The sequence below is a fragment of the Herpailurus yagouaroundi genome, unplaced genomic scaffold (genome assembly GCF_014898765.1).
Source record: "Herpailurus yagouaroundi ecotype Mexico unplaced genomic scaffold, PumYag 164, whole genome shotgun sequence".
In the NCBI taxonomy this organism is placed as follows: Eukaryota; Metazoa; Chordata; class Mammalia; order Carnivora; family Felidae; genus Herpailurus; species Herpailurus yagouaroundi.
The window spans coordinates 10,792,308-10,817,754 of record NW_024412405.1 but is presented as its reverse complement, the minus strand read 5'-3'; the positions used below and the strand labels follow the sequence as shown (position 1 = coordinate 10,817,754).

At 38.9% G+C, this 25,447-nt stretch overlaps 1 protein-coding gene across 5 annotated transcripts in view; it reads right to left on the bottom strand.

Annotated features, from left to right (window-relative positions):
- The window catches only part of NALCN (sodium leak channel, non-selective), a 300,559-nt gene that overhangs the window by 113,865 nt on the left and 161,247 nt on the right, over window positions 1–25,447 (bottom strand). For all 5 annotated transcript variants that reach the window (XM_040487132.1, XM_040487128.1, XM_040487129.1 and 2 more), the window contains 2 exons: window positions 15,666–15,803; window positions 2,232–2,306 (listed from right to left, as the gene is read on the bottom strand). In XM_040487132.1, the coding sequence (XP_040343066.1) occupies window positions 2,232–2,306; window positions 15,666–15,803 (213 nt within the window). The remainder of the gene's footprint in view (window positions 1–2,231; window positions 2,307–15,665; window positions 15,804–25,447) is intronic.

Below are 25,447 nucleotides of genomic sequence, written 5' to 3'. Positions count from 1 at the left end.
GCTCAGTCGACAAGTGTCTGACTTCGGCTCAGGTCATGATCTCGCGGTTTGTGGGTTTGAGCCCGGTGTTGGGCTCTGTGCTGACAGCTTGGAGCCTGGAGCCTGCTTCTGATTCTGTGTCTCCTTCTGTCCCTGCCCCTCCCCTGCTTGTGCTCTGTCTCTCTCTCTCTCTCAAAAATAAACATTAAAAATAAAAAAAAAAGACAAGTCAGATGCAATTTGAAAATTCTGAATGTATAGGGCTTTCTTATAATTCCAGGTAAGACTTGTTTTCTAGCCTTAGTTTTTCATTAACATCTCTATTATTATTCTTGCAGTGCTGGGGAGCGTGATCCAAGAATATCTTACCTCCCTCCTCACGCAAGGAAAAGAAGAGCAAAGATAAACTATTGGACTGAATCAAACTAAAAAGTTTCTGCATGGCAAAAGGAATCATCAACAAAATGAAAAGGCAACCTACTGAATGGGAGAAGATATTTGCAACTGATCCATCCAATAAGGGGTTAAATATAAAATATATAAAGAACTTATACAACTCAACATCCCCCAACAATCTGGTTAAAAAATGGCCAGAGAAACTGAGTAGACATTTTTCCAAAGAAGACATCTAGGTGGCCAGCTCATGAAAAGATGCTGCACATCACTCATCATCAAGGACATGCACAATGAGATATCACCTCACACCTGTCAGAATGGTTAACGTAAAAAAAAAAAAAAAAAAACACAAGAAACAACAAAGTTGGAAAAAATGAACCCTTATGTACTGTTTTTGGGAATGCAAACTGGTGCGGCCACTCTGGAAAACAGTATGGAGGTTCCTCAAGAAATTGAAAATAGAATTACCATATGATCCAGTAATTCCACTACTGGGTATTTTTCCAAAGAAAACACAAACACTAATTTGAAAAGATGTACGCACCCCTATGGTTACTGCAGCACTATTTACAATAGCTAAAATATGGGAACAATCCAACTGTCCATCGATAGATGAATGGATACAGAAGAGGTGGTATATATATACAATGGAATATTACTCAGGTACAAAAATGGATGAGATCTTGCCATTTGTGACAATATGGATGCAGCTAGAGGGTATTATGCTAAGTGAAATAAGTCATACAGGGAAAGACAAATACCATATGATTTCACTTATACGCAGAAGCTAAAAAAGAAAACAAATGAACAAACAAAAAAACCCCAGAAATAAATTCATAAATACAGAGAACAAACTGGTGGTTGCTGGGGTGTGGGGGGGGGGGGAGGGCAAAGTTAATAAAGGAGATTTAGAGGTACAAACTTCCTGTTATAAAATAAATAAGCCATGAAGATAAAAGTAGAGCATAGGGAATATGTTCAATAATATTGTAATAACTTTGTATGGTGACAGATGGTAACTACACTTGTGGTGAGCATTGCATAATATATAGAATCGTTGAACCACTTTGTTGCACACCTGAAACGAATACAACATTGTATGCCAACTATATTGCAATAAAAAAGAATATCTTATCCACTGACCTTCACTCACACCAACTCTACTTTTCAAAGGGTCTCTACTCTTTGATCGAACCATATATGTATGCCAAGCATCTTCCATGTAACAGAAACTATGAGAATGGTCCATCATGCCTGTCATCTTTCTGCCACCAGCCATATAACCTTCACACATTTCCATTTACATTTTTGGAGTATGATTATCAATGCCATAACATCCAATCTGTTTTCATACATAACTGGGCACACAGTTGATCATTTATTCTATTCCATTTCTTATAATGACTATGGGCACCAAGACTAAATTCTCTTTTAGTGTCTAGAGGTCAGGCAAGTTGATGCTTAATATTTTTATGATGATGTTCAAGAGTATTACACACAATTATGCAAAATGGCAATCTGGCCCTGAAGCATTTCATTCTCAAACAACCTTTATGTAATGACAGAAGGGGAACAGTCACCAGTCCAATTTTCTATACTATGTGCATCTTACTTTTACTCAAAAGAGTAATTTAAAAATATTCCTAGGATAATTCTAGAGCCAAGAAAACTTTTTTTTTTGTGGATAATGGATAAAAGTCAAACACAAGAAAATTCTGCCAACATAGACTGCCTTAATTTATTAAACTATTTTTCTTAATTTGAAGCTAGCTCTATTGATAACATTATCTGTAAGCACATATTTTACCCTTATTTTTTTAAATTCAGAGTTAAAGAATTCCCCATACATTACTTACTTGTTTAAGCTTCTTAAGATCTTCATCAAGTTCTAAGTTGTCCAAAATAACAGCAACAAACAAACTCAGGAGGATCTATAAAATGGTTAAATAACAATGAAAAAACCCACATGCTGTAAGTATCAAAATACTATACATCTATATATATATATATGCTATAGAATTTCTGCCTAAAAAATACACTATATAGAATGCATTAAATGAAAAATGAACATGTAGTTGTGAAGCACTGCATAAGAATTTTCAGGTATTTATCATGAATATGTTAAAGGCAATGCATATGCTAACTGAAATAATATAAAATATTATTTTGTTTTATGAAACCAATTTAAAATGGAAATTAAGAAATTTTTTTTATAACTCAACAGTCCCACTTCTGAGACTATATCCAAGGAAATAATTTGGAGTATTAATAAAAAGCTTTATATACAAAGGTGCTTGACAGACAGATAATACAATTATACAGGTCTCTATTACAAAAATCACACAACCATTAAAAATTCCCATTGTAGTAGCTGGTCTCTAAGAGGACCCCCTGGTGTTCACACTCTTGTGAGCCTCCTCCCAAGCTGAATATTGTTGGTCTATTGAATATGTTACGGAAATGATTGTGTGCGATTTATTAATAAGACCAGGTGATGAAAGACATTGTGGGTTTCAGTTTACTCTTTGTTGGATCACTCACTCTGGTGGAAGCCAGGTACCATGTTATGAGGACACACAAGCAGCCTAAAGAGAGGCCCATGTGGTGATAAACTGAAGCCTCCCACCATGTGAGTGATCCATCTTGGAAACTGGTCCTCCAGCTCTTGTCAAGTTGTTGTTCAACTGCAGCCCCATCAACATCTTGACTCCAAACTCATGAGACATTCTGAGCTAGAATCACTCAGTTCAGCCTGTTCCAGATTCCTGACCCATAGAAAAAGTGAGAAATAAATGTTTATTGCTGTGAGCTCTTAAATTGTTCATAACTTATTATACAGCAATAAATAACTAATGAACTCATGAATTTTAATAGTATTGAAAAAATGCTCACATTACAACATTAAATAACAGTATACATGGTAGAAGTGCAACAAGAAACAAAGAAGAACAATAGAGAAAATGCTAGAAGGAGGCACTTTAGAGATGTTAATGATGCCTGCTTTTGTGAAAAACAGTCTTTCCCCTTTTCTTTGTATTTCACCACATTTCACAAACTTAAAAAAAAAAGCGTATGCTTCTTTTTTGCAATGGGTAAATTAAAGTAAAAGAAAGCAACAAAAAAGTAGAATTTTTAAAAACATTTAATATTTAGTCCCTTTTCAAGTTGAATTCTCTAAAGTTCCACATTCATTTGATAATCTTTTTCATCCCTAATTTATGTTCCTCCTTTCAATTTCCCTCTTAAGAAATTATTCCCATCTGTTAATATTGGAGGGTTAAGCAAGAAGGTAAAAAAGTTAAGGCAATTCAGTCATGACTTTTAAGTACCAGAGAGATTTATTATGCAAAATTTAATAGCTAGCTCTTTTCCAAGTTCCATGGGTATATAACAAGGAGAAAAAAAGCTTCCAAATATTATTAAATTTTGACAGTGTATGCTTGGCTTGGGAGAAGTGCCAATATATTTCTGTTTAAAAGCCATGTCCTTTGGGATCCTACCAGAACTTAAAGAAGATACAGAATCATCTAGATGACAGATTTTTACTGATGTCACCATGTCTGCCACACCATGGGCATCTGGGCACAGATATATTAGTCTTTCTCTAACCAGACATTATTCTCAACAGGACCATTCATAGTTCCCTTGAAGTGTAGTCCCCTTGCCTGACCTTGATATTCTCATCAACAGCAATATCAGAGGAGGAATCTACCTTCCCCTACAATCTCACTCCAAATTCAGAGATGCCCACCAGAGGGTCTCCTGCCTCGAGGAAGTGCCATCCTTCACCATTTCTATTTCTCATCGGGCACTTACGCAGGCGCTGCTGTGTCTAATTTAACCAGTTTTCCAACGTTTATTTATTTTTGGGACAGAGAGAGACAGAGCATGAACGGGGGAGGGGCAGAGAGAGAGGGAGACACAGAATCGGAAACAGGCTCCAGGCTCTGAGCCATCAGCCCAGAGCCCGACGCGGGGCTCGAACTCACGGACCGCGAGATCGTGACCTGGCTGAAGTCGGACGCTTAACCGACTGTGCCACCCAGGCGCCCCTAACCAGTTTTCCTATCTCCCCACTAAAGGACAAACACGAATCTAGAAAGAAAAAAAAATTTCCTCCATGATAAAAGTGACTGTTCTCCTTCCTTTTCTTAGAGCATTTCCTTTAGAAAACATGACTTTGTAGATTCTTCGCCTCCCCCTTTGATGTATACACAGCACTTATTTTACAACCCAAGAATGGTTTTCTTGGGAGGGGGGTGACCTCTTTGATATATAAACACTAGCCAAACAGCACCCTATCTATCATTCCCTTCTCCCTTCTTCTGGGGCAGGGCGGGGGGGGGGGGGGCGGGGAGCCATGGGAGTGTCACTTAGCAACCTGGCTCCACATTCCAAAAGTACATACTTGTCTTGAAGAGATGAGAAGTTTTCTTTTTCTTCTAGATAAAGGTAATTAGCTACCACAGATGGCCACCCCAATTACCAGGTGAATTTAGGGGGAACTCTATTTAATAAATGATCCTGTCAAGTCTTCTTATGTGAGGCCTAGCTATTTTCATCTTGAGAACACAGATGTAATATATATACAAGGTGAAATTGCTTTGTCTTTGTGGTCTCTTTAGTGGGTTGCCTGTGATGCCCACTGCCGTCTGGCTTAGTGATTATTCAATAATAAAACTGTTTTCTTTCTCGTCTACCTTGATGGAGATGTTTTCTGGGTTGGCAGGATATTTTATTTTTAATGATTTTCCTAACACCAGACAGATGGCAGGCTACTTAAGGACAGTGAGGTTATGTTATTCGATTAAATTCGACAAGCAGTTGATTGGGCTCCATCGATGTGTCAGACACTGCCTGGTCAGGAATATAAATATGATATTGAGCTCACTGCTATGAGGTTCACAGTTCAACTGGGTTGCTGTAGGTGGGCAGCCTGGGAGAAAGAGCACTGTGGTGGGAGACCTCAGTTAGCGACCAGACACTGAGTTTCAGGGCCCTTGTCTGTGAAATATTATGGATAAAACAACAAAAGCTCAATGAATTGCAGCTATCGCTTTTTCTGTTCAATCTTCTCCCAACAACCCTGTGGTTTGGTGCAGCCTGTATGAAAATATACAGTCATAAACTTACATATGCAAAACCTAAAATAATTTTCTTGATATTTCTACACATGAATTGAATTTAGTCCATAAACCCTCCATTTGTGCTGATGGCTGAAAGCTGCATCTTGCTATATCAATTCAATTTAGTCTTTCAAAACTCAGTTACATTTGAATAAATATTCCTTTTGTTTGTCGAAGGTCAATGATGTGCTTCTCATCAGGTCTGGTCCACTGTGGCCATGTGGCCTGTCCTCTGTCCACCTTCAGGGACAGTGATAGTACTTGTTTTGGGGGCCTCTGCTGAATTGGTCACCACCTCAGCTCCTGCAGCTCCTACTAAGATCTGAATCTCAGTGACACCCCTTGTGTTAGTTTCCTAGGGCTGCTGTAATGAGTTGTACAAGCTTAGTGGCTGGAAACAACATAAGTATATTCTATGATTGTTCTGGAGGCCATTGTCCAAAATCAGGTTGTCAGCAGGAACACGCTCCCTCTAGAGACTCCAGGGGAGGGTGAACCTTGCCTTCCATCTTCCAGTGGTGCCAGGTGCTAGTTAGCTTGTGATGGCATCGCTCCAGCCTCCACCTCTGTCTTCATGTGGTCTTCTCTTTCTTCCTGTGTCTTGTCCTTATTTTGTTTCTCGTAGGGACACTTGTCATTGGATTTAGGACTCACCTGGATAATCTAGGATGTCTCATGTCAAGAACCTTAATTTAATTACATCTGCAAAGGCCCTTTTTCCAAATAAGGCCAAACTCACAGGTCTGGGAGTCAGGATGTGGATGTATCTTTTTGGGGGTCTCCATTTATGCCCTTCTACTCTCCATCTAGTCTCCAGCTTGGGACATTGCTCTTACACTAATGCTATTCCTATGCACTGGCTCTCAACTCTCAGGAAAGCTGAGAAGTTCTTCCATTCCAGGTGGGAACAGAGAGAGATTTGTTTCTGAGGCTCTCTCAGGCCTCCCCTCTCTTCCCAGAACTTCCCAGACCACCCTCTGTCCATGCAGGACCTCCAGCAAGGCTACCTCTTGCCAAGTTCTGGTGAGAAGTGGGGGCCAAGTCATGGATGCTGAACACGCCCAGGTTGGCACCACTACTGCTGCTGCCCCTGAGTGTGGCCGCCGCCCTCTGCTGCACCCCCCTGCTTTCCTCAAGCTCCATCCTGGAAAATGTCATTCCTTGTCAGAAAGGAGGAATGTGAAGCAAAGTTGGAGCAGGGGTTGAGAGTGAGGCTCATACCAATGTGAAGACTGATGACCAGAAACTAAGCCCAATCAGAGTATCACACATTTAGTTCTGTGCCATCTGAGCATTTAGGTTTCTGAGAGCTGATCTGGGACAATAGGCCTCGGTGTGTCTTCTGAGTGCTACTTATTTAAGATTGTGAGGCACTGATAGGGTCCAACCCTGTGCTACTAAGATATCAAGATACTAAGGAGAAAAGATGATTTTGGCAGGAAGAGAATTACGAGAACGGATTTCCAGGTGGCATGAGCAAAGACAAGGCCTTGGGAACATGTGGCTTATTAGGGGCCAGGTGAGCAGTTAAGTATCACAGAGCACTGCCACCAGAGGCCAGAGAGGTAGGATGGAGGGGTGGCAGTTGGCCCAAATGCCACCAAGGGAGGCTGGGAGGTGGGCAGGTATGAGAGGGAGGCTGTAATAATCACTAAGTGATGACATTTGCTTCCTCTCTGTTAAATTTGTCCTCCCAAATGTAATTTTTAACGCATAATGTAGTTATTTTAAATTGGTTCATTGAAACAGTAACTACACAGCATAAAGTACAGTTTGACAAAGGGCTATTAAATATATTAGGTTTTGGAGCGCCTGGGTGGCTCAGTCGGTTGGGTGTCCGACTTTGGCTCAGGTCATGATCTCATGGTTTGTGGGTTCGAGCCCCGTGTCGGGCTCTGTGCTGACAGCTCGGAGCCTAGAGCCTGCTTCGGATTCTGTGTCTCCCTCTCTCTCTGCCCCTCCCCCACTTGGGCTCTGTCTCTCTCTCGCTCTCTCAAAAATAAATAAAATGTAAAAAAAAAAAAAAATTAAATATATAAGGTTTCCCATGTAGCTGGGAGTTTGGCTTTCAAGATAGAGAGAAGGCAAGACTCCAAAAGGAAAAGGTTTGGCTTTGCTAGCAAACTCGATGAAAGGGCTCTGAGGATTGAAAGGCCCACTCCCACAGGACGAAGCAGCTGGGAGGGGTTTGGACAACAAATTCAAGAATAATGTAAAAGACAGTTGAAAGCTTGCTTTCAACTGTCATTAAACCTAAGTTCATTCAACAAATATCTTTGTTTAGGTGTTGCTGCTTAATTAACCTGACAACATGATGGCGCGTGCAGAATCTGTATTGAAAAATCTGTGTGGAGCTCTCATTTCCTCCCAAAACTCCATTTGGATACGGACTTTTAGCCTGGTCCTTGTTGCCAATTACTGTGATAAGGTGGCACCTTGGCACTTAGAGTGAGAGGTGACCGACGACGTCTGGCTTTGATTGCCTGTTTGGAATGGAAACAGAAGGTGCAGGAGAGGCAGGGCTGAGCTGTGGCCGATTGCAAGGAGGTGAGAATTACTTTGTGGTTCTTTTCTCAGACTCGACTAAGGTGGCAATAACCACTGTGATAAAGAAATAGAAGTGAAGGGAGGGTGGCAGCTCGGCTCCTGTTTTATTTAATTCACGTTGTCAGCGAGACACTCTTTTCCTACAGACCTGGTGCTGTGCACAGTTGGGCTGAGTGGGACGCTGATCTGGTGTAGGCTATTCCAAAACCCCAACCCCTCCACCGCCCTGACAAAGTCATAGGAATGGGGGACAAATCTTAGTTCTGAAAGCAAGAACAGTTCCCAGTTCTCCCAGTTTCCTTCTGCACTTTTTTGTTCTGTTTTTATAGAAAGCTGAGGTGATGCTTATCGGAATCTGAACCCATTACATTGACGTCTGAATCTTATTTTCAGTCAGTGTTTACCCACAGGCGCCACATGTGCTGTGCCAAAGGGTTTTCCGTAGCCAATATGTGTGATTCATAGGTGTATATTAAAATGTTATTGCTAGAATAAATAGGTTTTTTACAGGGACTCACCACATTGATTCACAAGAGCTTCCTCATTTCCATGGAACGCTTTTTACTTTTACACTTGGCCAGTTCTAAATTATGCAATTAACCCGCTCTGCTTTATTTACTTTTTTTTTAATATTTGGATTTACACAATACTTGAATTTATAATGTGGCACAGAATACTACATCACAATTTTTCTGAATGATGTACTTTCAGGGGCAAAAGAGGCTAATGGTATATCCTTTCATTTTCTCTTGAGCTTTGTTAGGGCACACATATACTTTCAACACAGTGGTATTTAATTTGTTCAATGCTTTAGAAAAAGAAGTTCATCTGTATATTTTTAGGCATTGGCTAGTAGTCACTTTTTAACAGAGCTATAAAACTTTCCATTATATTAATAAGCAACACAAGTATTTGTTCTACTATGTAATATACAACTGATGTAATACATGTACCTCCTTATTTATGAGCAATACTGATACACTACAAATCACCAATTTCAATGAAAAAGTGTAGAATAACTATTAAAATATCACAGGTACCAAATTCTTCTAGTGTGCTCAAGATATTTTTAGCATTGACAATACATTTAGTGGGGAAAATGCCATATTAAATCTCTGGGGGGCCATCCAATCTCGTTCCTAGAATTTTTATGAATGACATACCAACATACTAGTGAGATTTTTGACCTTCTAGCTTAGTGGATTTCAAAGCATCCATTTCTGGGTTCAATATGGCTCCTGTCCCAGTGTCTTAACAGGTGTTCAGCTACCATTAAATCCTATGGCCTCTCTATCCTTCTCTAACTGCTGTTCTCACTCCTTACATTGTACTGAAAAAGCCAGACTCTCCTGAGCTAAGGGTTTGCTAGGTATTTGCTATGTTTTAAGTTTTATACATTCAACCATAGACAATTAATCTGTTTTCCTTCCTTTTACCCAGAACACATTTTAGCACAATTTGACAAATTACAGAAGCAGGTGTGTTCCCCAGTATCGTTATTGCCTCCAGTTTTCTTGTGACAAGACCATTTTGCCCAGCACAACAAGGTTCTCCTCTAAAGAAGACTCAACTTTTGGGTCAGCATGACTCAGACTACTGAAAGTCATGGTTTATTTTGAAAGAGGGTGGCCTTACCGTTTTTTGAGTGGGTTTTCTTGGCTGAGAATGTCTACCTCTATTTTGCATTCTCTCTAACTCTGCATATAGTCCTGTCCTCGTCCTCCAAATCTTCCCCGTTCCCTTCCCACTTCTTCAAAGTTAACTTGTACTACTTTCTTTTCCCTCTGATGCAGCTTAACAATAGCCCATTGGCTGAAATGTCACCTTTAGTTTATTTCTCTCTCTACAATGAGCTTTATTAATAATTCCTTTTTAAAAATTATTTTCAAGCATACAACAGGAGCACAGCAGGCACCTGGTCAACACCCCATAATCCCGTGTTTTTCTTTTTCCTTTTTACCATTTAGAATCACACTATCCTAAGTTGTCTCACAAGCTGTGTTGGAAACAATCTCGTTTTTTACACAGGTCAACAAAAAGTCAAATGCAATCAGAGCAATGTAAAATGGGGTATGTTCAACACAGATGCACTTTTAAATGAATTCTATAAAATCAAGTTATTTAATTTACACTTTGGAATGCCATTTTTGTCAGCAAAATATGACTATTCTCAGAAAACTGCCACTACAGAAGCAAAATCAAGAGATTGCTGTGTTAATTTAAGCACTTCAAAGGTAACAAAAAGACTATCCACAATGAACGCTTAATTACATTTTCTCTCTTTCAGTATTCACATCACAGGGCTTTCCTTTGAAACAATAATAAAGGGAAAAACACTGAGCAAAAAAAAAAAAAAATAGAGTCTTTCAACTGGGTAAGTCTTCAATAGCCCTTATCGCCTAATCATTGGCAAAAGTGGGGGGTGGGGGGGGGAGACGAATTTCACAAGCACTGGGCAAACCGCAATCAGTCAGGACAGAAATACAGAATAAATACCTGGTGGATGAGAGAGACATTTTAAAGAGACAATAGATAATGGTTATGAATATGCATTTGCTATACACTTAAGCTTGATTTTCATTGTGGGCTGACAAATTGGTGCCCCCAGGGGGCGATGGAATAGCCTGCTGTTTTTTATTCCAGAACAAACTGCAGCCAAACATTTTTTTTTTCTTATTTTGCTGCCTGGCATATGCCTGTCCTTGAAAAGACTAAATCAGGGACTCCCTGGCTTGTGCAGCACGACTTGGCCAGTGTGGATAAAAAACAAATCAGAGCTTGTATATTTATGTGGACTTTTTTTTTTTTTCATTTGGATTAAAATGCTTTGTAGTATTTTGCAAAAAGAAGCGTACAATTTAAGAAAAATGCTCATTTTAATTAAGTTCAAGCCTAAAGACAGGCTTATGGAATGGAGATTTTAACTTGTGTTCGGATTTTAAGGGGATGTGATGCATATTTAACACAGGCCTAGGGCCTCCATCCACATATTTTATCTGTCAATCCACAGACTGTCTCCAGCTGTTTTACTGCCAATATTTTAACTATTTCAGATCAGGTAGGGCTGGGATGAGCGGGAATCAGAAGTATTATGTGGGCCCTAATAGAAGGCAAGCCACAGCCTTTTATCACTTGCATCAGTAGGTCTTAAATCACAGGTTTTATTTATTTGTTGGTTGGCTGGTTGGTCTGTGTTTACTTGTCCTACTTCTATACTAGGTATAGACTCAAAAAGGGGAGGGATTGAGCTCTTTGCCAAGCTGGCCAGGATGTAGGTTAGTACTTAGACATAGCAGTTGAGATTCAGGAAAACTGGGCTAAATCAGATTGGGCTAACACTGTAGAGCCTGTCATAGTGACTGTGGCTTGGAGGATGTCCAGAAAAGCAGAGTAACTGCTGATCATGTTTTAGGCAAAATCTCAAGTGAACTGGCAAAGTGACTTTGGTCCCAAGACTTTTTGGGTAGTATAGTATGAAAGGGACACTCAGATTTCATGTCTTGTGGAGTGCCTTCTTTCAGTGAGTTAATTAGCTCTCATTTAAAAAAAAATCATTTATAGGGGCGCCTGGGAGGCTTGGTCGGTTTTGGTTTCGGCCAGATCATGATCTTGTGGTTCATGGGTTCGAGCTCCACACTGGACTCCATGCTGACAGTGCAGAGTCTGCTTGGGATTCTCTCTCTCTTTCTCTGTCTCTGTCTCTCTAGCTTGCTTTCTCTCTCTCAAGATAAATAAACTTAAAAAAATTAAAAACATTAAAAAAATCATTTATAAATTTAAAAAATCTGAGTAGTTGTCCTTTTGGCTTTAGATTTCATAATCAGAGAACCCAACCAAATATCTCAAAGCTTAAAACACTTCACATAAATCTGGTTAAGAAAAACCTTTGAGTTTTCTTGCAGCAGTGTATTTTATCTGGCTCACACTATATACAAGCAGTACGTTAAGATTCCTTAAAGACCAGAAATTTAAAACAATTAGAAGACAGAGGAGAGTATTTTTCCCACATCAGGGTGGGAAAGAATTTCCTAAGCATGAATCCAGAATAAATATTGACCGTAAGTGAAAAACGGATGGTTTGGACCATGTCAAAATATAATGTCAAAAGCCATCAGAGACAAATTGAAATAACAAAATGCTGCCTAACAGAGGAAATTTGCAACTCCTACAGCAGTCACGGGACTACTATCCCACAGGATATGTAGTACTCCGACAAATGCATTCTAAAAAGACCAACTAGCTTTTGGAAAAACAGGTAAAGCTTACAATATGATTGGGTGGGTCACAAAGATGGTCAGTAAGCATATGAAGAAGTGCTCCCTTATCGACAACTACTGAAATGCAAAAATGCAAGCTAAAGGCCAAGTGATACTACCATCCAACTCATCAGACTGTCATAATCTTAAGCCTAACCACGTCAACTGTACATGAGGAAGGAAGAACATGGGGTTCTCAACTGCAGCACTTGGGAGGGCGAGCTAGTATAGCTTGCCCATTGAACAGGGCTCAGCAAGTGTCAGGTCCCTACAGTGAATATTTTAGGTTTTGAGGGCCGAGAGGCAACACTGATGATGTTCTATGCGTACTTATATAGTAATTTTAAAATGCACAAACCACTCCTGTGCATTGCTCAAGGGCTGTATAAATAAAGCCTGTGGACCAGATTTGATATATGGGCTTGCAGACCCATGCTATAGAGCCATCTGGGCAGGATCCAGGATCTGGAGTTCTACTTTCTGGCATATAACCTAGAGAAACACTCACACAAGTGGACACAATGTATACATGTATTAGTTGCAACATTGTGAGGGCAAAACATTGGAATACAACTTAAATATCCACCAGGAAGGACTGATAAACAAATATGACAGTCAGTCATATTCCATATATTCATGATTATATATACTAATGAACTTTATGTACATTAGGATAAAAAGATTTCAAAAACAGTATTTGGGGAATGTGTGTGGAGTTTGATCCCATTTACCCTGAAAATTGCTGCTACTAATGATCTTAAGGAGAGAAACAATGATCAAATATGACTTGGCCTCAGCATGCTGTGTGGCCATAGCAGTGAGAAAAGTGTACAGGGACATGCCTCCCAGGGACAGCCATCAGGGCACTGGAGCATAGCTTCTCAACTGGAAAATTAATATAAATCTTAAAAACTAATGGTATAAACTGTTTGTAGGTTATAACCTTAAATTTAAAACATTACATATTTTTGATGGATACATATATATGTGGGAAACTACTTCATTTCATGGATTTTTAGACACACGTTTATTTTTACATTTCAACAGTCTAAAACTGGCATGCAACTTATCTATGTGTGTTTGGTTTAATTGTTGTTTCTTGTTAATGTTAGCCAAAATAAGAGTCTTCCTATAGTTAATAGCATGTTAAATTCAGTAAAATATGATTTAAAACTGGACGATAGATTCATACCAAATACATCCCAGTCATTATCTGGGAGACATGGTGCGGGTGGAAGAAGGAAACATTAAGGCAGAGAAGGACTCGGTCTAGGAATGGGCATCAATGATGCTTTAAATTGATCAGTAATACTTTACTTCTATAAATTAAAAGCATCTGAACATATTAAATGTTTAGCCTTTATTAATGTATAGCTTTAAATGCACACAACATCTTATTTAAACTCAGTGTTGGTGATAGCTGTGATCACCCTCTTATCCCATGGCTAAAACATCCCCCAAAATACAGCTCCCATGTAGATGGCATCTTGGAAAGTAGATATGTGGGGCATAGTTACCCTCATTTTCAGATACAACGCAACAGAGAGGTTGCGTTGGTTTGGTATAAACAGTTTACTAGGCCGAATCATTTTTCTTCTTGCTTTCGTATTGTGTGAGACTTTCAATAAAGGATCAAATTTGTGTGAAACATCTGCCATGAGGATAGCAAACAAATATATTGTTTTAATAGAAGAACAATTAGATTATTACTATACATAGATGATTTCAATCATATCTATCCTACCTTTAACTATGATCAATAGTCTCCAAGCTATTCCATAGTTATACAGGAACTTAAACAGAGTAGGTACTTAATAAACATTAGTTGAATCGACAAATGGGTGTGTGGATGGATGAATGAATGGATGGATGGATGAATGAGATAGACTTAAAGGTCCCAGAAGACAGGATGCAAAGCCCTCAGGGCCAATGTCATGAGGTGCAGGTGGATTTGGCTCTGGAAACCAGGCCTCCATTCCTTCTGCAGAAGGTTCTTTCCTTTTGTGCATATTTTAAAAGTCACCCCACGTAAAAAATGCCAAAACTATTTCTATGTGGTTCTACGGTTTGAACCTAAAACGTTACACCAAGTAACAATGTATCCCTATACACTTTTTGACCTATGTGCTCCCTTTCGAAAGAAAGGTTCTGCCTATAGCAAATGCAACCTTGAACACATCTAGTTTCTGAAGCACCTATTTAGTTCACATTTAGAATTGGAAGGAATCTTAGTGCCCATTTGTAATTTGTCTTATTTTAGTGACTCTTGGAGAGAGGTTTGATTCCAGGAAGACATTTTCAGTGATAATGCTAAACTTCACAATCTTAGGAAATAACAACGTAGCTGCCTGACCACAGGCTATGAGACCAGGAAGACATGGGAACGTCCTGGGTCTAGCATTTACACTGTACATGATGTTGGGTGTGTTTCATCATCTGTAAGCCTCAGTTTCATCATCTGTAAAGTGGGAACACTGCCTACCTTGGTTGTTCCAAATATTAGGAATGAAATTATGAAACGTTCTGCTTTTTAGCAACAGTAGGGCTTTTTGTTTTTTGTTTTTTTAATTTCATGTGTTTCTGATAAAGGATAACATTTTGGGTCCTTACACTAGAACTTTTAACATAATAGAGCTTAAGTTTGCTTCTTAAATATACACACATTTATTATAAGGAGATATACTTTGGCCATTAGAAAGATCTGAGAATTACATCCCTTACTATGTCAAGGCCATATTTCACAACCTTTTTCTTTCTGTTTAATGCACATGCATTGAAAAGAAAATTCTCCTTGTGTGATAGAAGTCAATTTTTCCTGGGTTTCGGTATTTTGTTTTCATGATGCTTTTTGCAATATTTGTGACTCTGTGTTTTAATTTTTTCCCATGTGTTTCTTTCAGCCACACAGCCCAGAAACACAGAGCTGACTTCTAACTGCACCCTAGAGTCAAGGTCTTCAGTTTAATCTCAGCTTTGGAATGGAAGCAGTGAAACTGAAGAGTGTGTCCCCACCTTATAAATAACAATAATAGCAGCAGCAATAATAATGACATAGTTCTGGGAACACTTAGAGATGGTTAACCATGTACTTGAATATGGGATTTCATTATGTTTTATCTCGTGTTCCCTCAGGCAGACACTGGCGTATAGGATGGAGCCCTCCTCTTAGTCAAATTTGGAATCTAGTTCCTCAAGCAGTTGGAGTCATAGAAATTTAGACTGGAAGAAACCTCATGTGGCCGGACTACTCTACACTGGTTCTCTGACTCTCGTTTTGACATTGAAAAGAGGCCACAGAAACCGGTTGATGCTTACCCCACTACGGTACTAAGATATAATTGACAAGAAATGCTAAACTCACCAGAGTGGCAAAGAGGTGATAGAGAATGAAATAGATGGCTACCACAGGTGCCCACATGTGTCCCACAGCATTTAGGGTTTGGTCCATTACGTCTACCCATCCTTCCTGGGTGAGGATCTGGAACATGGACATAAACGCCTATGGAGGAAGAGAATGGAGGCATTAAACACCAGATCAGGCTTACATGCAGTTTAAAACTAGTTTGTGGTGTTTGAGGACTTCAATCTCAATATTATTGATTTTTATCTGATTGATTGGGAGAACAGCCTTAATTCCACAGAGGGGAAAGAGCTGAGAATTAAAGATCCTTAAAGCCTGATATCTAACTATTCAGTGTGGAAAACTAAAATAATCACCCTGAATTATTATTAATAATAATTACCCTGACTTAATATTAGCCTTGTTGGTGGTAAATACTGTTGAGAAAATAAAATAAAATAAAATAAAATAAAAAGACATCTTTTTATTTGACTTTCTTTTTTTTCCTCTAAGCAAGCTAACGAGTTGCTTAACATTTCCTACAAATAACTGTATTTTTTTTCTGTTGATAAGTGCAACTTATTTTTATAGCGAATTGCATTTGATTGTCTACAGGCATATGAGAATAATAGCCTTGATTTTACTTTTATAGTACCCATCCATCAAATTATTTCAGTTATATTAAAAACACAAGACTCATTAAAAAAGAAACATTTCTAAATGGTATTACCATACCAAGAGACTTAATAAAGACAAACAGTTTCATGATTTTATTTATTATTTTCAGGGTGCACACTCAAGACCATGAAAGAGGCCAAGACCTAAATAAATAAAAAAAAAAAAAATGAATAAATAAATAAAATAGAGCATTCCCACAAAATCTAGCCAAGCTAAAAGACTCATACTTTCTCTGCAAAGACTTTGGCTAGTTCTATTCTTACAAGTTTTTCTTATTAAGTATATGATTATATGTACATCTCTGACTCGTGTATCTTACATACATTAGTGAACAATAAATGCTTCTTAATGAGGATTTATTATGATGATGATGTCTGGAGAAAGTGACAATTGTAATCCAGTGACTCTTTGAAAATGTCTTTATAGGCTTTAGTACAATGAAGATGTAAATTGGATTCTCAGATTCCAAGAAATAAGGTCCAGGATAATACAGAGATGGACAGGCCCAAGATAAAAAGCCCTGTTACACTGATAGGATCTTAGAGACAAAATGAACCCTACAGAAAATCTACTCTGCCCTTTTTTTTTTAGAAGATAAGGAAAATGAGGCTTAAAGATGATTGGTGATTAGCTCAAAGTCACTCTATTAACGTGTGGCAGTAACAAGTACCACTGAGTCATTATGACTCCAAAGTAAGTTCTTTTCCAAGCATTGCAGTCCATGTTCAGTGAGGTCTTGAATCTACTAGTTTCCAGGCTGCACCCCACACAGTACACACTCTTAGCAGTTTCCTTTCCTAGGGACACTTAAATTTTAACTGTTTTAGAAGTACGACATTCAATCCCAGCACAAAGCGGACCCATTTGAACAAAGGAGCAATTAATTGGTAAGTGATTCTTTTACTAGGAGATAAGTTTTTCCACCTATCCTTTGTCTATGTGTGAAACACTTAACATCTCCTTGAGTTAATTTTTTATAACCTCATTACCTACAACGTGTTTTGTTCATGTAAGCATGAAGTAGGCTGTTATTGATGCTTGAACTCAGCATCGCCAAGGAAGACAATATAAAACTTTCTTTGCCAGGGCGTCTAAGAGAATATTAGTCCTAACTCATCCGAAAAATGCTTCAGATTTTGCAATGCGTCATTTAACTTCTTAAGAATGCCAAAACTTATTGAGGACATTGCTTTTTCCCCTCTGTGTATGTTTCTGTCACATATTTATTACATCCAAAGACAAGGAACACAAATTTCAAAGACAATTCACATAAAAATATCAGGCTGCTGTATTTTCTTCAATGAAGACGTCACCAATGTGAAAGTGTGTGTACATCCTCAAGACTCAACAGCACAAGGGGAAGAGTCAACACATCTACCAGTATAAACAGAATTTCACCTGACATGAATTCCTTTCCCCCAAAATGACAGGCCAGCTTGTGATTAAATCCAACATTTATTCTTGGTACCTAGAGACCAAAAAATGCAGGTGTACCTTTCAACTGCCTTGGGCACCAACCAAATTAATTTGTTTTCATCCACTGCATTAGCTTTCATGAATACTCAGCTATTATACATTCAGTAAATGTTAGGGAACATGGAGCAATGGGATTGTAACCTGTTGCTGGCAGATAAGCAATGTGGGCAAGAACACAGGGGTTATCTTCCACTCTTTTCAGAGTCTCAGAAGAAAAAAAAAATCTCCTTTCTGCACAGCTCAGCCACCTGAAAGTGCATGTTGTAAGATGCTGTGAATTATATTTGAGAGCAATGCTTTGTTACAACGCGATTCATGTGTTTCCAGCTGCTTCCTTGAATAAACCAACAAAAAGTAGCGCCATGAAATATTTCAATTACGGGCTGAAAATTAATTTGTGCCTGGCATGAAGGCTGCTATGTCAGTTTTGTTGAAATCTTATCCAGAAATTAAATCCCAACGACTGTTGGAGATGTGACTCAAGTACACTTACTTATATTTATACTGTCCACAGAATCCGTGTCCCTTGAAGAGCCTGCTTAGTGTATTTATTTAAAGGTGGGTTATTAGTGGTTACTGAAGGCTTGATGTGTTGGGGACTGAGATGAGGAAGACACAGTTTCTTCTACTGAGAAATTTATAATCAAGAGTAGAGAAAAAGATGAAAATGAGAAACTGTAAGAAAAGGCAAAAGGGAAAACATGGTATATAAGAGAATTGTGGTAAAGCTATCATGAGCCAGTTAGAAGTATCAATGTACTTGGGGCGCCTGGGTGGCGCAGTCGGTTAAGCGTCCGACTTCAGCCAGGTCACGATCTCGCAGTCTGTGAGTTCGAGCCCCGCGTCGGGCTCTGGGCTGATGGCTCAGAGCCTGGAGCCTGTTTCCGATTCTGTGTCTCCCTCTCTCTCTGCCCCTCCTCTGTTCATGCTCTGTTTCTCTCTGTCCCCCCAAAATAAATAAACGTTGAAAAAAAAATTAAAAAAAAAAAAAGAAGTATCAATGTACTCCTCTTGGGTGAGGCAAGAACTGTTTGGGGGAAATGATGGCAAGTGATTGTCATGATGAAAATGAGAAGGACTTAAATGGGGAAGAAGGGGGCCATGAACAAAGGGCTGGAGGAAGTTGTTTTCTCTGAGCTCCTTGTCTCTACTTAACGCCATTTTCCTATCCTGTTGACCTCTTGTCCCTCTTTAATGGCTTCTACCAGCTCTTCATAAATTAAGAAAATGTATCTTTTATCTGTTATATATGTTTAAAGTATTTTCCTCAATCCATTTGTGGTATTTTTGTGAACATAAATTTTACATTTCTATGTGGTCTAATTTGCTATTCTTTTATCTAAGGTAAAAAACTTCTCTCACTGGATGATTGGACGTAAATGTACTCATACTTTTATGAAGTAGTTTTAGTTTATTATGTTTAACATGCTTAACCGGAAGTCACATTTAAATCAGTTTGTATCTGGAATTTATTTTGGTATAAGACGTGAGATAAGAATTAATCTTATTTTTTCTTTTAATAGATGATCAGCTGACTCAGCACATATAATTGAAAAAAATTTATGTTTTCTTCACTAATCTGAAATACCTCTTATCATAAACTGAATACTCAGACAATTTCAGCTCTATTTCTAAATTTTTATTTTTTTCCATCAATCTATCTCACTCCAAATTGCCTAACAACTGTCCATTCACTTTAATAATGATTAAAACAAATTAATAATTTGATTAATGAATTTAAAACATCGTAATGAATTTAAAAAGCTAGGGTTCCTAGCTGTTCCCCATAAACTTCTGTTTTCAGAATTCTTTTATTTACTTTTACGTATTAACTCCTCAAAACATCCTCTTGTTTTATTTGTTGAGATTACGTTAATCTAAGAAAAACTAATATTCTCCAATCTCATAGAAATGTTTACCTTTCAATTTATTAACTTTTTATTCATGATTCTGAGAAAATATTTCTACTTATATAGTTTCCACACACTTCTTGTTAAGCTAATTAATATTACCTTTCAAAAGCTTAATCAAGGTGATGTCATATCATTAAAATACTGTATAGTAAAGAAACTTGATGATGAGTTTCTTAATGGATGATAAACTGCAGACTACAGCTGTATGCCTAAGCACATTTTTTAGTCCTAACTGGTCTTTCATGCTTGCCAGTACATTTATAATCAACAGATTGATAAACTATAAGTTGACTATAAAAATATTGTTCACTGTTGAGTCGGGTAATGCTCTCAGATCTTACTTCCTTCTCCAGGGCTCCAGTATTATGAGGTATACGGTACCAGAAGGTCAATGCTCCAGGTAAATGCTCCCTTTCTCACTTTCCACTAATTGCTCAGAATCTGACTTAGTTTCATGCATTTTATTTGAATCTTTGCTTTCTTTTTTTTTTTTTAATTTTTTTTTCAACGTTTATTTATTTTTGGGACAGAGAGAGACAGAGCATGAACGGGCGAGGGGCAGAGAGAGAGGGAGACACAGAATCTGAAACAGGCTCCAGGCTCTGAGCCATCAGCCCAGAGCCCGACGTGGGGCTCGAACTCACGGACAGCGAGATCGTGACCTGGCTGAAGTCGGACGCTTAACCGACTGCGCCACCCAGGCACCCCGAATCTTTGCTTTCTTACACAATTTTCAGTTAAGTTTAGTTTTGCTTGGTTGAGATTTTCTGATTGGTTTTGACAGATTTTGTTGGAAAAAGAAATACATACCTCCCCCCCTTCTATTTCCTATACTTTCCAAATTCTCATGAATTTTATCTATTGTTTGGAATAAATTCCACTCTTATGCTGCTGTAGATGTTCTTCCCAAAACCTTCTGTTACTCCAAAACCATTGGATTCTTGCTCTCGGATATTTTTCTTGGAGTCTTCTTATCACCTGTTTTAATGTGGACTAATTGCTTTCTAGATTTGCTCCATGGTGGTCAGAATCTTTGCTTTGAACTTTCTTCTTATTCTTTTTTAAATATAATTTATTGTCAAAATGGCTAACATACACTGTGTAAAGTGTGTTCTTGGTTTTTGGGGGTCAGTTTCCATGGTTCATTGCTTACCTACAACAGCCAGTGCTCATCCCAACAAGTGCCCTCCTCAATGCCCATCACCCATTTTCCCCTCTCCCCCACCCCCCATCCACCCTGTTTGTTCTCTATATTTAAGAGTCTCTTACGGTTTGCCTTCCTCCCTCTCTGTTTGAAATTATTTCTCTTCCCTTCCTCCATGGTCTTCTGTTAAGTTTCTCAAGATCCACATATGAGTGAGAACATATGATATCTGTCCTTCTGAAATACAATTAACTTTGTCTAGATCTTTTGTTCTATTACGGTGTCAGAAAGTGACCCCAAATCTCAGGCCTGGTTGGGAGTCCTGTTTCAATGTCAGCTGGGTTTTCTTCTCTCTGCTTTGCTGTCTCAGTATGAGAAGAGGGGTTTGCAGGGACAGAAGTATTAGCTACGCTATGGGAAGTCATGCTCGAAAGATCAGGCTTCAGGTATTTCTTCAGTTCAGTTATTCAGAAATCCTTATTGCTGCCAGAGCCCATCAGTCTCTGGTGTTCGCATCCTCAGATCATGGGCTCTTCCAGACCTCACTCTCCCAGCACTGGCTCCAGGGGAGGACAGACAGGCTGATTCTGCCATTTTGGGTTCTCTGTGAGGAGAAAGATCACAAGAGGGGCTCTTGCTCCCAGGGCCGCCTGTCCCCTTGTGGCTTCTGTTTTCTTCTTTTCTCCTCATACTCTCACTACGCTAAATTTTTGTGTATCATGGGAGACAATTCGTTTCTGGAAATCATGATTATTTTGCTTTCACTCTCAAGCTTTCCTTCTGTCTTGGAAAAATAAAATGGTGAGATCTAGCAGTTTCTTTTGCCTCTCGTAAAAGGGCTGGAACAAGTCACTTCTACACTGGGGGGTTTCTCGTCTTTTTTCAGGCTTGTGCATGCTTCCATGGTCAAGTCTCCTCAAACAGAAGGAGAGGAGGATGTGTTTTAAGATTTGCTTTTCCAATTTATTTTCTTCTCAATGTCCGGAAAACAGGCTTAAGGCATGAGCTTCAAGAGTGAATTCTCCCTCTTTGACTCTCTCTCTCTTTCTCCCAGCTTTCCTCCCTCCTTCTTAGTAGCTGCTATTCAAAGATAATGGTATGAAACTGTGGCTTTGCCTTTGTGTGGTTGTTGCTGTATAATTTTTTCAGGCTGATAATTAACTGTTTCATTTGTTTCCTTAGGTTTTAGGGACAGAGGGTCTGTGGTTTTGCGATTTTACCCCTCAAGTCCAAACCTACAGATGTAAATAAGGGTAAACAACTTTGTTTACAAGTCCTCTTACTTTTTTTTTTTTTAAATGACACAATCACATGTTAAACACCACTATACAGGTCAGGCCCTGTTCACACTGAAGGTGCCTGGAGGTACTAACTGGATCAGGGATGAGCAGTTAACTAAAGAATGGCCTTTGAGGTGATCAGGAACAAACAACTCTGCTCCATCAGGGAAGAACTAAACAAATCAAAAACGTCTTTAATGAACCTCTAGCGGAAGGTACAGAGAAAAATCACAATACTGGCAGTAGCATCTGGAGGTGAACAACTGAAGACAAGCTGTGCAGGTCAGTAGGAACAAGAGGGATGATTAAAAAGTCAGAGTTATGAGTATGTTGATAAAACAAGGAAGCAAACGTCTCCGAATGAACAGGAATTAAGAGGGAAAGAAAACACACTGAGTAGACATGGCAATGATATTCACCAAATGGAGAAGGAAGGTCTTGAAAATCACCAGCTCAGTGACCACCTTTTTCTAATTGGAGTGCATCACATCCCTCAGGTGTGTGGGAATAAAACAAAGGGTGGGACCAGAGCAGGGGGAGAAAGCCACAAGGCAGGATTGTGATGAGGAGAGCTGTTCCAGGGGTGATGCAGGAGAAAACACGTCTAAGCATAGAGAACAGGGTCCTGGAGTCACTGAATGTCCTGAGCACTGCAGGAGAGAGACACAAAGTTCACCACTAGCCCTTCTCAGTCTCCTTTGTTGGCATCTTCTCACGTAATCTCTAAATGCTGCAGAGCCTCAGGGCTCAATCCTCAGATCTCTTTTGTGCCTCTCAACACTTACTAACTAGTTCAACTCACTCATCCCAATGCTTTAAATACCATCTATATACTGATGGCTTCAGCCTCACATCTGGAATCGACTCTGCTTTTCCACTTGAATGTCTATCGGACAGGAATCTCAAGCATTAGATGTTCCACATCAAACCCTTCATGCTCTATTCCCCAAACCTGTTCCCTCTGTCTCCTTCCCATCTCAGGAAATATCAGCTCATTCTCCAAGTTACTCAGGCCGATGACCTCACAGACACTTTTGGTTTCTGCATCCAACCTGTGAGGAAATCCCGCTAAATCTCACCGTGGTTCTTGGTCTCAGTTCCACATTTATTCTCAATATTCCCTGATATTACTACTAACACAGCTAATAGTTTCCCTGTAAGTAGCCCTACATTTTGGAGCTATACTTTCCTGTCATAAACTGAGACTGGGGAACTTGAATAAAAATAAGACCAAAGAGGGAGGAATAAGAAAGTATTTTTATAACTTCTCTTTTGTTCCAACTAATGCCCTTGAATGTCAATCACAGATGGGGTGAACAATGTCTCCTAGACCAGCTGCCACCAGGGCCAACAAGGGCCCATGCCACACTGTTGGTGGCAGAGATAGGTTTATCAATGACAAGACATCCTTTTCTCTCTCAAGGTCCCAGGGATCCCTTGATCTTTCTGACAGACCTACCTAGAGTTAGGTGAGACAACAAAGCAAGGATATCACCCTATGCTGAAATAAACAGGCTACAAGTCTTTGTCCGGGCCTTGCAAAGCAGTTCATAACTCTTTCAAAGGCATATCGTGGATGCCCTTTGATAACTTGATGCCCCAGTGCATGTTTTGGGTTTTGAGTAGGTGTGAATATAAATTTAGGTCAAACAATAATTAAATATTTTTAAAAAGTAGGATGGGTAAACACCTCAGGTTTTAGTCAACATATATCGAGCAGAATATACAGTATGATCCCATTTGTAATATACAAACTAGATGTGTTCTTGTGGGCCTCAAAATGCTTGAAAGCCTATAAAATAAACTTGGTACTCTGAGGACTGGAATGTAGAGGACAGAATGTGGAGGAAGGGGGGGGGTAGATACTCAATTTGAACTTCTTAAAGTAATAGCTTTACTGAGATATATTATATTTTGTGTACCATAAAATTCATCTTTTAAAGTCTACAATTAAGTGTTTTTAGTTTATTCACAGAGTTGTATGACATTACCCCTAATTTAATAACAGTTCATTACCTCCCCCTCCCCTCAAAAACTATGTGCCCATGAGCAATCACTCCCCATTTCTCCCTCCTGCAGCCTTCAGAAACCACTATACTTTCTGTCTCTCTGGATTTGCCGGTTCTCAACATCTCCATCATACAATCCGTGGTCAGGGTTCATGCATGTTGTAGTATGCATCAGCACTGTATTCCCTTTATTGCCAATTGATATTTCATTATAAGGACATACCACATTTTATCTATTCATTAGTTGATGTATATTTGGGTTGTTTCCACCTTTTTGGCCATTATGAATAATGCTGCTGTGAACATCCTCATACAGGTTTTTGTGTGGACAGAAAAATTGCTTTTCACTTAACATGCCTTTTATCTTTTGTATTCAAATACATGTAAAACAGATATTCATCTTATTTTTAAAAATAGACACTTTAAAAAATTTTAAATGTGGTGAAGAATACAACCCATATTGACATACAGCTTTCATTTTACAATATAATTTGCATCTACTTTCTCTAGCTCTAGCTGGTTTCGGGAACTCTTTCTCTACAATAGATGTGCTTTCAAAATGAAATCCACTTGACAACTTATATAGTGGCTCAACCTTTTTATTGAGAGTGTCCCTGCTGTGTCTTACTACCAGTCAGCCCTAAAATAGAAGACTTGGCTTGATGTATTCACTGAGTACAAAAGTGACACCTCCTTTGGTTTTAATTGCCTTAATTAGTCACCTACTCAATCTCCTTGTTTCTTTTTTCCCCACTCAAATAGCAGTAATAGGTAGAGGAGTTTTATCCTCTAAAAAATCTACTAGCATCATGATCCTTTAATATTTTGTGGTATAGTCCTTTTATTTAAAACTTAACTATTCAAAACTTTAATATTTAAAATGACTTCAATCAATAACAAATGTTGGACTTATCTCATGTTGGCTGGCAAAATCATGACTGTCAAGATCGAGGTCTTATGGAGAGTTCGGTGGGGGGTGGAAAAAATAAGATGACATTAAATGTACTTAAAAACCTAGAGTAAATTAAAGTTCTAAGAGCCACCACTTACTGTGGCTATACTAAGCTGTCCATAACTCCAAACTCTGTGGGTTTGAAATCTGGAGTAAAAACATAGCGCTGTAACGTTAAAGCCACTGGCAGCAGCCGTTTCTTTACTTCCAATTTCTCTTTAATGGTTTAGATGGAATTCGATGGTCCATCAATTCAGTTACACTTTTTCCAGTTCTCCAAACTCCAAATGTCTTTTTTGGCAAACTCTCAGGAAAAATGCCTACTCCTAGGTGAATCTGACCTTTCATGGC